Below are 12,757 nucleotides of genomic sequence, written 5' to 3'. Positions count from 1 at the left end.
GAACAGACTGTTCAGAGCAAAACTTCAGCTGAAAAGAACCGTAAATCCAACCAACCCCAATGCCAGTGAGACACAGAATGGGGCTAGGATACACTACAGGCTACGTGTGTTCTTGCCACGGAGCCTGCACACTTTGCTCTTCTCACCTCAGTGTGGGGGTCAGTTTTGCGCAGGGTCTTGGCATATTAGTCACACACACGTATGGTGTATGGTTCCTGCTGGGAGCCGTGTGTGTGCATGTTCCTGTGTGTGTGGTGGGCAGTGTGCCAGGTCCACTGCAAGTCGTGTGCGCCGCGACGCGCGGGGCTGCTGCCTGTAGCTCGTTAGCGGGGGAGGGGGGCTTGTGAAACTAGACCCTGGTTATTAGCAATGCATTAGGTGCGGGCAGCTGGCCAGGCGGGAGGGACTCCGGACTCTGTCAGGGAAGATGTGAGTGTGTGAGCAGCCTTTGTGGGGGCCAGGCCCGCAACCCGGACAAGCACCCAGGAATCGAATTACGCACTTTAAAGGCCGGACAGGATAGGGGCATGAGGAGCTGGAGATGGAGCCTGTTAGATGAGGTGGGAGTACAAGGTGACCCCCAGGAACCAGCCTGGGTTGCCCCATGGAGGACCCTCCCAACCCCCCCGCTAGCCCACAGGCCTCATTGGCCACACAGAGTGCCCACAACACTACGGGCCCAGGACTCTCAAAGCAACCCCCTAAACCTCTGGCTGACCCAAACCTCTGGCTGCTCCCCAGAGCTCTCTATTATAGCTTGATCCAGACCACAACCTGACCCCATACTGACCCTTGTCCACTGCTTGGTTCCAAGCCTAGGCCACCTTCCGACTCATAACCTCAAGCTGACCCCTAAGCTGGGTCTGAATTTGGAGTCCTGATGCCAGTCAATGCCTAAACTCCCACCCTGGACCAGGCTTGATCACATTGCCTGATCTTGACCCCTTGAGCCCATCTGTGAGCCCTTGACGACAGGCACGTTCCTGCCCCTTGAGGCCGGCACAGGCCCAGAGCCTGGGCCAGAGTGTAAAGAGGGAGATGCCTGGTCAGGACTGAAAGGGAGCCCTGCCTGTCCTGCCCACCATCTCCCTTCCTGCATTTCTCTCCACTACCTCGGGGAGCCATAAAGGACATATGTGTTCCTACTGCACTAACAGGGGTCACTGGGAACACCTAAGGACACCTGCCTCAGCTCCATCCATTCTCCCAGGCCCACCTGGTACCCCCCCGCCCCCCGGAGAGCCTGATGCATCAGGTCTCACACTGGAGCTGCTGCCACCTGGGATATGGGTGCCACTCTCCACATGATTCTAAGTCGGGCACCCAGGATCTTGGCAGGGCAGGGCACTCACATGCTGCCACTGGTCCAGGATGAGGGGTCGGTAGCGCAGAAAGAACTTGAGAGGAAAAGACTCAGGGTCAGGCCAGGTCGACGGGGTCTGCCACGTCACCTCCAGCCGGCGAGGGTTGCTGGGCACTGGCCGGGCTACCACATTTTCTGGAGGATCAGGCTTCACTGTTTAGGAGACATAGCTTCATTACTACACTCATCTTTGGCAACAACCCACTTTGTCAACTCCAGCCACCATGCTGACCTTCTCATATTGCCAACCATTGTCATCATCATCATAGTCACCATGCCTCTTTTCTGTTGTCAATTCTAGCAACTACCATAGACCATGATCTCATTACTTCCAAGTCTGACATCCCCATCATCACCAATGACTGTCACTACAGTCACTGTCACCAGCTTTTCATATCAACATCCCAAATTTCATCTCACCATCCCATCGTCCCAACCCTATTCTCATGCTGACCTATATCCCAGTAACTAAGCCCATGTGATGCCTCCATAGTTACCACTGTCACCCCCACTGTCACCTGAATTACCCACTCCTACACCAGCACCACACACTCCCCCAGGCTTGGTTTTTCACTTCAATTTTTCCAGTTCCAAACTAAGATCTGGGTCAAGGGTAAAAGACAGTCCACAGGTGTTGCAGATCTGGGTTGGAGGTAGGCTGGGGATCTGACAGGGGCGCCTAAAGGCCCAGCTTATGTAGAAATACTCTGGCTAGTAATCCAGCCATGGGGTCTGGGGAGAAGACAGGAGCAGTCAGAAGGTCTGGCTGAGGCAGGGGAACAGCAGGCAGAGAGCCTGCCTGGAACAGGGCAGGGGCAGGTAGAGGGTCTGGCTGGGATGGGGGGTCAGGCAGGGGAAGGCGGTATCTGTCCCAGTCCTGTCTCCTGTTCTGACACCTCATTCATCATAGGCCGTAAGGAAGCTATTAGAGTTGGGGGAGTGTAGTGGAGGCTGCAGCTGCACAAGGGTCTGGCCCAGCCTGTCCCCCCTTCCCCCTGCTGCATGTTCTGGGAGCCAGAAAGATGATTGGAAGAGCTGCTGGACAGGTCTCTTGGTCCTTCAGGTAAAGGGCATTAACTTACACGTTCACAGGTGCGTATATGTCATGCATATATGTGCACAAATATGCACACTGTACATGTGCATAGGCATGTACATGCCATGTATACATGTGCATGCATGTGGACATCTCCACCAATGTTCATGTGCCTCTGGCACACATCCACTTACACTCCCACTGGAGTACACAGCAGGTTCCCCCACCAACCACCACACGTACCAATGGTGAACTCATCAAAGGTGATAGCTGTGGCATTGTGGCCCAGGGCATTGCTGACACTTATGGAGACCTTGTACTTGATGGTGGAGAACAGGTGCATGTAGCGAATGTGACAGCGGTTCTTGAGGGCTGGGTCCTTCTCACAGACCATAATTTTGGAGCCGTGCCTGGGGAGAGGTGAGGCCCAGGTACTGTTACCAACATCAAGGGTCAGGTGGGGCAAAGGTTGAGGGAAGGTCAAGCCCAAGACAGGGCTGGGGTGTGGACTGAGGGCATGGTAGTGGGATGGGGGAGAGGTCAGAGGTCAGGGCTGGACCCGGGTTACATGCGCAGCTACTCACAGCACAGTCACATTGAAGGTGTTGGGAATGTAGGTGGGGGTGGGCAGATGCCAGTTGCAGTAGAAGCCCTTGGGGTAAGTGTTGGAGCGGCAGCTGAGCACAGGCTCCCGCGGCGGCACTGGGGGTGAGGACAGCATAGTCAAGGCATTCTTGGAGCTCCCAGTCCCCTTCACTAGTGTGGGGACAGGTGGGCCCCAGAGCCCCAGCTCTCCCCCCTCAACCCATCATTGATGCCAAAGTTGTTGGGGGGAGGCTGTCAGCGAGGGTCTGAGGCTTCCCAGGCCACAGAGAGCCAGATGTTTAATTAAAGAAAAACAAGGGCTGTACGGACAGGGAACCCCCCCCTCCACCTGCTCAATGGAGGCAGAAACTGTGGGGAGCAGGGGGCTGTGGGCCTCAACTCATCAATCACAGGATGGAGGTGATGTCTGGGGGAATCGGCCCCAGCCCCACATCTCCTGCCACTTTGTGTCCACTCCCAGAGGAAGACTGTGTGCTACGGAGACGAGGGGAGTCTTGAATGGGTCCTCCGACTGCTGGAGTGATGGGGTCACTTCCTGGAGAAGAGACACCCCAGACTTCCCTCAGTAGAGATGGAGACACAAGGACAGGCCTGGTGGCTACACAGGAGCAGAACTGAGTGGCTGCTCGTGTGCATATCTGTGTTTGTAGACGTCTGTGTGCAGACGTATGTGCTACATGCATATCTCTATGAGACATAAATGAGTGACCAGGGATCTGTAGGAGCAGCTATTCAGATGTGTGTGAATCTGCGTGTCTATGTATGAGTGTGTGTGTGTTCAAGTGCCTGTTGAAAGCAAGCTGCTGTTCCCTTTGCGTGTACCTCACCCCAGTGCCAGCCCCTAGCATCTCCATCACACCTTTAAGAAGCCCTTTACGTGGTAAGCAGCTGCTCTCACTCTGGAATAGGAAGGCCCAGAGAGGGATAGGAACCTCTCAAGGTCAGACAGCAAGCTAGAGCTGGGACTAAACCCCAGGATGGGGGCTACACACACACACACTTGGGAAGTCCTTTCTTCTGTCTAACCTGAACTCTTTTTGCTGCCGTGAGCACTTAGTCCAGCTGTCCCACCCTCAGGCTTTGGGTAAGGCGTGAGGACAGGCGGCTCAGGTTCCTGGAAGGAGGCAGCTTATGTGATCTGACCCAGGCAAGGAATGTCCGTCTGTGGCTCCAGGGACACTGACACCTCCCTCCTGTGCCTCCCCCCCGCTGCCGCCCCCGGCCTGACAGGTGGACAGGAAGTGGGAGGGGGGCAGCTCAATAAGCCAGGGACAGTGAAGGGGAGTGCATGTCTATGCATGCAGAGTGGCCATGGTGACACAGGGGAACAGTGGGCTTCCATCCACAGTGTGCACGTGACTGTGAGTGACTCTGTGTGATTGCGTGTTCATGTCCAGTATATGTGATGCTGGGAGGGGCCCGGGGCAGAACCCCCAGGATCCAGATCTGGCTTTGCAGCAGAAGAGATGAGGGGGCAGAGAGGGCAACAGGAGAGCTCCAGGGCAGCAGGTGGAGGGAGCAATGCTGTGGACGGGGACAGCTTTGCTGTCCAGGCCTGCCAAGGGGAACAGGACCCAACTGAGACCCCACAGGGTCCATCTTCGTTCTGCTCTCCACTGTCCGCCTCCCAAGCCTTCCGGGCCCTGTGTCTATCTCGTGTCATTCCATGATCATCCTGTGTGTCTTTAGTGTCCCTTCCCTGTCTGCCCACGGGTGCAGAACTCTGCCTGGGGGTGGGGTGGGGGGCGGCCAAGGACACAGGAAGTGCCTTCTGGGGGCCTGTTGGCCAGGCTGGAGTTGGCAGCCACCCCAGGAGGAAAGGACATTCCGAGGTCGGCGAGAAGCCTCCACTCCCCGCTCCTGCCACCGCCCCCCTTACCCCCAGCTTCAAAGGGGAAGGGCAATGGGGGTGGGGTGGGGATCAGAGCCTGCAGAGTCAGCTCCCTGCTGCCTGGGACTCCTTGGAGGGCAGAGCGGGCCACAGCACTGAACTCACAGGCCCCCGCCCCCCACCAGCCTCCCTACTGATCAGGCTCCTCCACTCCCCGACTGTCCTCCCCCCTCAGACCAGCCTCCCCTTCCAACCTCCCCCTCACGCCAGTTCCTCTCCCTGACTGGGGAGGTCACGGTGGGGTGGGGGGTGGGGGCCCGATTGGGGGCTTTGTCTGTCATCTGGCTACTCCTGCCTGGCCCTGGGCCCTGAGCAGGGAAGGGCTTGGGTTTCCTGACAGGGACCAGGTTTCTCAGAGGGAAAAGGAGGAAAGAAAAACAAAAGGAAGAAAAGGAGTGACTTGCTGCAGCTGGAGCCCAGCTGAGGGGCTGGGTGGGCGGAGGTGGGGGTGCTGTGAGATTGTGGGACAGTGTGGGATTGGGATGCCTGTTGTGAGTGTGTTGCGAGTTGGAAGAAAAGCTGTTTTTAAGATGCTGTGATTGCGAGGCTGTGTGTAACTGTGAGAGGCTCTGTGTGTGTGACTGTGAGACTCTGGGCAGTTGTGTAACTATGATGAGAGGCTGTGTGGGACTGGATGACTGTGTTTGCACGTGACTCAGGGTGAGGCTGTTCAATTTCGAGACTGTCTCTATGTGCAAGGCTGTGTAGCCAAGGCACTCTATAAGACTGCCTGTAAATGTGCCATTGTGTCTGAACGCAGTGACAGCTAGACCTCATATATGAGGTAGTGCATATGTGATGGAGCCTAGTGAGACTGAATGTATTTTGCAAACTATGTGTGTGGGAGGGTGCCCAGAATTCCCAGCATGTTCACATGTATGAACTGAACACCGTGTGAGTGCATGTTAAAGAGAGTGTGTGAGCAAAAGCTCCTGTGCACATAGGTCACAGTATCAGGCTCTGGACACACAGGCATCTGGGTTGCCCCTTGTGGGGGCTCCTGAGACACCCAAGTGACTGTGTGTCAGCATGTGACATGGTGTCCCTGGGTCCCACTCGGGGCCGTGTGTGCGTGTGCATGCGTGCGTGTGCCCCCGCTGGCCCAGGGTTTGTTTGTTTTCCTCCTAATTGGCTTGTTTTTCCATGTCCAGCCCACCAAACCGCATGTTTTTCCTCTCATCTCGCCAGCCCGCCTGGGCTGGAGCCCCCGGCACGAATGAGGCCTGCCCGCCGGCCCAGAGAGGAGGAGGGGCAAGCTGCCCACACCCTAGGCCAGGCCAGATCAGGCAGGGTGGGGCAGGGTGACCCTTCCACTCCAGCCCTACCCACGCCCCACCCACACGCCGCCTCCTGCCTGGCATTCAAGGCCCAGGCCTGGCTCAACCTTATCTCATGGCGTCCCTTGAGGCATTCCAACTTCTGGACTCCCAAATGCCTCCCCCTGCCCCTCCCACTTGTGATTTCTCCCCAGGCGTCTTCTTTGACCATAGCCCTCTCCCTACTCTTTCCTTTTCAGCCAAACAGGGCTGCGGGGAAAGGAGTGCTGAACCAGGGGATCCAGAGTTTCCATCCTCATCAATCAAGTAAGAGTTTTTAAAAACTGGACAAGGAACTGTCCATTTAAAAATCATTTTAATCTCTGGTTTGTTTTAGCTTAAAATCAGAACAATACAGAATCAGCAGTGTCTTGTAAATAAAAAGATGCTACTAAAAGGAGCACTGTGATCCTGCTTCCTAATGTGGGGGTGGGGGGTCCTTTCGTCATCCTAAGGAGGAGAGGGGTTCTTAGGGCTTTGCTCGTAAGGATCTACTTGAGAACAAGAAGGCGGATCAAAGAGAAAGCAGTTCAGAGATTAGCCTGGGTAAGGAGACTTCCAACAGAATACTGTTAAGACCAAGTTCCCTTGGAAATAGAAACATAAAAATTGCACATGTTTAGGATAAATACTAAGTAATTTTTGGTTTGAATGACCCACAAATCAGGGGTAACTCTTTCTGTTCTCTGAGAGCTGGCAGATGGATAATTTGATATTGAGTGTTGGCAAAGCCAGTCTCTTGTTACTAATATAAAGTGACTGAGACAATAATGATTAATATCCCCTGTTCCTCTGACCAGGTCTTTAGGAGGAAATAATGCAATGAGAGATAAGTACCTGAAACTAATGCTACAGCCAACTCATGGCCAGCCTTCCTCTGGCAGTAGGGCCTGGAGGGCAGTGAGCACTCTATATAAAAGGTCTGGGCCCTGCTCACAACAGGGCAGCTGTGGGCATGTCCTGTCGGTATAGACTATGGACATTACTTCAAGACCCCAATTCTCCTCCAATGACTTCTCAAAGAAGATCACATCATTAGGAATGGGAGCCCAGGGTCACCAAAGCCTAGCCATCACAGCCAGGACCCAGCCATCACAGCCAGCCTTGTCCATCTTGAGGACTTCTGGGACCCAAACTGAGAAGGCGGGGATGTGGGTGACTGGTGCCAAGTTGGGTTCATCCTTTTTCCATGGCACTCAGTAAATGACCCTTTTCCCTCTGTAAGGGCCTGACCTAGGCTGAGTGCTCCACTTCTGCTGGACTCCAGAGTGGACCAAGGAGGGTTCTTAGGCTGGTCCTGTGTTTCTCAAGCTGGCCAACAGGGGTCACTCCACTCATGGCATGCAACTAAAATGTTGGATTTTGAACACCATCTCTTCAGTTTAGACACATTAAACAATAACCAAAAAAAAACAGCCTTCCCATGGGGAAAGGTACATTCCCACCAAAATGCATTTTCACATCTCTTTAAGCCCCACTGGTGGGTCAGTATTTTTGTGGGAGACCTGAACAACCCTTCAGCCTAACATTTTACATGGTGATGTATGCCAGTCTTCTGACAACGAGGTAAGTTCTGCTCCCAGATCCCTTAAATATCTCCTAGGTAGCTTCTAGGGAATAAGGAGATCATTTTTGGGCAGTGGGGTAAACCGTACCCAAATAAAATTAGGCCAGAGGAGCTTGACTCACTGGCTCAGGAGAAAAGAAATAAAGAAATGGAACTATGTTCAGAGTATTCACTCTGTTGGTGAGTACCCCCAGCTGGGATCTGGATGCTTGCCCACCTCACTCTCACCTTCAGCAACAGTGATCCTCATCATTCTGACTTCTCCAGATCTCTCTTCCAAATCACACTCACCTGGTCTTCCCTCTACCTTCCTGCTGGCTCCTTCTTGTTTCTTTTTGTGGCTCATTTCTCTCCATCGACCTCTTTACATGCTGATGGCCTTTAGGGCTCAATTCTGGGTCCTCTTCTCTCTTCACTCCATGATCTCTCCCTTGGCCATCCACCCCTCCCATGGCTTTAATGCTGACAACCCCCCAAATATCCATCTCTAGCAGAGGCTTCTCCCCAAATCCCAGACACTCAGACCCACTGGTTACCAGTCATCAACTACTGGTTGTCCTCCAAGGATCCCACCAAACAGGTCTGCAGCAGATGTCTAGGGAGCCACAGATCCCTTGCCCATGCTATTAACACTTCTAACTCCCAAATTCTACAGTTATTCACCTAAGAGCTTTCTTTTGCTTTGCCTGCTGGGATGAGGCCAAAAGTGCTGGAGAATCAAAGCTCCTCCCTCCCACCCCAGGTGAATCTCTCAACCACTGATAGGCAGGTGCGTATACACATCCCAGCTCCCCCACCCTCAGGCAGGGCAACTCAGGTGTGTGTTCTACATCTGCACCCTCAGTGGTAACGTCAGTTGCTAAGAGGCAATATCTGGATAACTCTTTTTTTTTTTTTTTTTGAGACAGACTCTTGCTCTGTTGCCCAGGCTGGCGTGCAGCAGTGGCACAATCTTGGCTCACTACAACCTCCGCCTCCTGGGTTCAAGCAATTCTCCCACCTCAGCCTCCCCAGTAGCTGGGATTATAGGCACCTGCCATCAGGCCCGGCGAATTTTTGTATTTTTGTAGAGAGAGGGTTTTACCATGTTGGCCAGGCTGGTCTTGAACTCCTGACCACAGGTGATCTGCCGGCTTCAGCCTCCCAAAGTGCTAGGATTATAGGCGTGAGCCACTGTGCCTGGCCAACTCCCTCTTTATTGACTAACTTAACTTCCTTTTTAAGGAAGTGTCACTTTCCCATTCCTTTATGATATTCCCCTTACCTGCCAAGTAAACTACTTGCCTAAGAATTCTCACCTTGGGATCTGATTCTAGGGAAACCTAAATTAAGACACTGTTCAAAGAGCGCACATTATCTTTTCCTTCCATTTTCTTCCTGTTGCAGTCGTGGATCCCTCCAGCTGTCTTGACTCCTCCCACCCTCTACTCTTCTCTCCTTCCCACCTCCAATCCATCACCAACTCCTGGAGGTCCAACTGCCCCTTCTCAGCTTCCTCAACTCCATGCCCTGGTCCCAGGTCCTTATCCTCTCTCCTGTATCCAGTAACAGCCTCTTTCCTACCTTGGTTTTTCTCCATCCAACCTGCCTCTCTTCACTCAGAGTGATCTTTTAAGAACATGACCCAGAAACTGTCACTGCACAGCTTCCAGAATCATGATCTGCCCCCCGTCCCCTCCTTCAGCTCCCTCTCCACATCTACACCAGCCCAAGTGGCCTTTACATGCCCTTTCAGCCACTGAGGCCTACAGTCACAACCAGCTCTCTGCCAGAAATGATGTTTCAATGCGTCTTCTAAATTCTCCAAGTCTCCATTTGCTTCCCACTCCAGGAAGCCTTCCTCCTTCCCTGGGGCCTCCTGGAGTGCCTCACCTATACCTGTATAACCACATATCCCACTTCCCTCTTTGAGGCCCTCTGACCAGCCCTTGTGGGAGCAGACACAGTGAGGCTCCTCCAGCTCAGACCCACGACCTAAGGGTCTCTCCCGACTCATGTCCTGGATGAGCCATGCCTTACCAGCTCTCTGCCCACATTGTCAGAGAGGATAGGATTTTAGGATACCCAAGACCTCCAAGGGGGTAGGATCCATGGGCAAAATGTCTAGGGGTCTGAACTCAGTGGGCAAGACTGGGCTCAGAGGCCAGAAGAGCAGGCCAGGACAGATCAGAGGGCAAGGGTCAGGCAGCAACTCTCCCCTCTCTGTGTCCCCCTAACAGGAAGGGGACTTGATCTGGGCTAGGAGTCTGGGTCTCAAGGAAGGAGGGAGGCTGGATGAGGGGTGAGGGCAACACTTACAGCCCACGTGCAGCAGGACTTGGTGGCGCAGGTGCCAGGAGTCACGGTGGAAGCAGGCGTAGAGGCCGCTGTGGCCCAGTTCCAGGCCACGGAGCACCAGCTGAGAGCCGTTGAGCAGGTCAGGGGCCAGGTCTGTCCCATTGACCCGCCACGTCACCGCTGCATCCCAGTTTGCTGTCCCACATGGCAGCGTCACGTCGGAGCCCAGGCGCTCATACTGCACGTGGGGTGCCTCTGTGGGGGGCAGGGGCACAGGGCAAAAGCTGTAAGTCACAGCCCTGCCCAGCACCCCCAGGTGAATGTACTCAGACAAGAGCCTGAGGATGCATGAGAGGCTTGGTGTCTGACTGTGTGAGTGTCTTGGGAAGATGGAGAGTGTTCAAAGCTCCTCTGTGCCTGTGCAAGTGTGTGGGTATATGAATGTCTCCAAATGTGTATGTGACTGTGCATGTCCAGGGCTATGAGTGTGAATGGGCCATCTTCTGTGTGTGTGTATGTTTGCATGTGAGAGAGAGTTTGTATAGTGCTGAGAGGGGTCAGTTCTCCGTGAAAACCAGGTTCCTCTCCAGTCCCTGGATGCTTTAAAGTTTCCTGACCCCCATGATCTCTTGCCACCCACAGGCCCAGCCCAGTCACTGACATCCATTACCCAGGCAAGCTAGCACTGACGAGCCACACTCCTGGACTCCTTTTTCTGTCTCCCTATCTGTTTCTCTTCCCCATGCCATCCTCGTCTCTTTCTATCCTGTCTCTATCCCTACCTCCCCCATCTCTCTTCCTGTCTTTCTCCCTCTCCTCTGATTGCCCAGCCCTCCACCCCATAACAACCCACCCCTCAGCCATCCAGGGCTCTGGGCAGCAGCAGGAGAAGGGAAAATGGGCAGCAGGGAACCCTAGGGAACTCCTGGCAGCTGTCAAATTCACAAAGCAGGAACTACTTAGGGTAGGTTGGAGGTTAGGGGGTTGTGGTGCTGCTGGGATGGAGCGAGCACTCTGACCATTCCTCTCCTGCCCCCAGGAGGGGCCTGTCAGAGCCAAAAGCAAACCCCAGCTCTAGCCTCAGCAACCCAGGCGTGATGGAAGGAGCCCAAGAGACTGGAGATGGAAGGGTGGAGGCGAGCACCTGTCGAGAGGCAGAGCGAAGTGGGGGAAGCAAGTGGGGAAGAGACAGATTTGATGCAGCCACAGAGAGACAGGGAGATGGAACTCTCAGGACACCCCCTTCTCATCCTGCCCCCTGAGCGGGAGGGACAGATGCTTCCCAGGTCTTGGCCAGATCTGTGGAGTGAGGATGGGAGAGGAGAAGGGAAGGGGAGGGGCAGCAGTTGGGGGTGCTGCGGGATCCCTCGTTAACACTCCTTACATCTCCCCTCCAGAGAGCCACCCTGCTGAGTTAGGGGATTTTCAGAGGCAATTCCTGTTAACGAGCCAATTAAGTTGGGCCAGTGGCCTCTTAATTAGACTTGTTAACACCACCAAGACTGCAGGGGGGGGTAGGGATCCCCCTTGGGTCCACTGGCCACCCTTTCCCCGAATTGGAGCCCCCTCCTCAGCACTGCTTTGCTCTGCACTGGAACATCTGTCCTGGTTTGCTGCCTCTGTCGTCCTTGCTGTGCCAGGGTCTGTCTCTCTGTGACTCTGGGTCTCTCTCCCTTGCTGCCTGTCTCTATCCTGCCCCTCTCTGAGCCTCTCTGTCCCTTTCAGAGGAGAAGAAAGCAGGAAACCCAGCCAGCCCTGACCACTTGTCTGTGGGGCCTGGGACCAGCCGAACAGAGGATGAACAGGCGGAAGGGCGGTGGCTGGGGGCCTTGGAGGCCACAGCTGTGAAGCTGGACCAGACACTGAATGGGGGCCTCCCCCTGACCAGAGGCCTAGTGTCCAAGACTCAGGCCACTGAGCCCCCCCAACAATCCACTAGCTCCAGCCACTGAGCCCCTCTTCCAGCCTCCCTTCCAAAAACCTGGAGCTTCCAGGAAACATGCCAAGCTCCTCTCTCTGCACCCCCTAGCAGAGACTGCATCCAGCTGCCTGAGGAGGAGGCTGAAAACTGACCTTTGGGGAGGGGGCGTGGCCACCCTGGTCCCAGCAGCAACACAGTCACACTGACCAGGCAGCTCAATGCTGACTCAACCCAGTGTGGCCGTTAATCCTGGGAAGCAGGTACAGCCACCACACGAGGACACAGCAACCCAACAATGCATCAAATACAACAGCTATAACACCTCCCCACCACACCTTGTCTGCTGCACAAGAAAAGTAGAAATACAACCTGACAATAATGACAAACCAATCATGTAAGGGCAGGGCAGGACGAAAAATGACAACACAATGGCAGAAGATGACAGGTCACAATGGAGAGGCAGAGGGGCAACAGGAGGTGACAAGCACACAGTGTCACTACTGCTACAGTAACACAACAACGGCAATACACACGGCCATGCAACTGCTCCAAAGATGGCAGTGATTTAATCTTTTGTCTCTGGACAGCTCTGCTCCCACCCCGTGGGTGCCCCTACTGATGTGCTGTCCATTTCAGAAATTAAATCAAGCAGCAGGGGGAGGATGGGGTTCTTGGCCCTGACATGGTGACAAATGCTCCAAAGGAATCAGCTGTGAAAAGGTTGTTAGAAGCCAGGATGAGAGACAGAGACAGGATGAGGTCATAGACATGGAGAACACA

The 12,757-nt window shown here is 54.3% G+C and overlaps 1 protein-coding gene across 7 annotated transcripts in view; it reads right to left on the bottom strand.

Annotated features, from left to right (window-relative positions):
* The window catches only part of CNTFR (ciliary neurotrophic factor receptor), a 51,686-nt gene that overhangs the window by 15,626 nt on the left and 23,303 nt on the right, over positions 1–12,757 (bottom strand). For all 7 annotated transcript variants that reach the window (XM_012463235.2, XM_012463232.2, XM_064380520.1 and 4 more), the window contains 4 exons: positions 10,078–10,311; positions 2,984–3,101; positions 2,643–2,809; positions 1,353–1,516 (listed from right to left, as the gene is read on the bottom strand). In XM_012463235.2, coding sequence (XP_012318658.2) covers positions 1,353–1,516; positions 2,643–2,809; positions 2,984–3,101; positions 10,078–10,311 — 683 coding nt within the window. The remainder of the gene's footprint in view (positions 1–1,352; positions 1,517–2,642; positions 2,810–2,983; positions 3,102–10,077; positions 10,312–12,757) is intronic.

Source organism: Aotus nancymaae, unplaced genomic scaffold (genome assembly GCF_030222135.1).
Source record: "Aotus nancymaae isolate 86718 unplaced genomic scaffold, 86718_ANA_hifiasm-v0.15.2.pri h1tg000003l, whole genome shotgun sequence".
Taxonomy (NCBI): domain Eukaryota; kingdom Metazoa; phylum Chordata; class Mammalia; order Primates; family Aotidae; genus Aotus; species Aotus nancymaae.
Note: the sequence above shows the minus strand (reverse complement) of the source record. Positions and strands in the feature narration are given on the sequence as shown.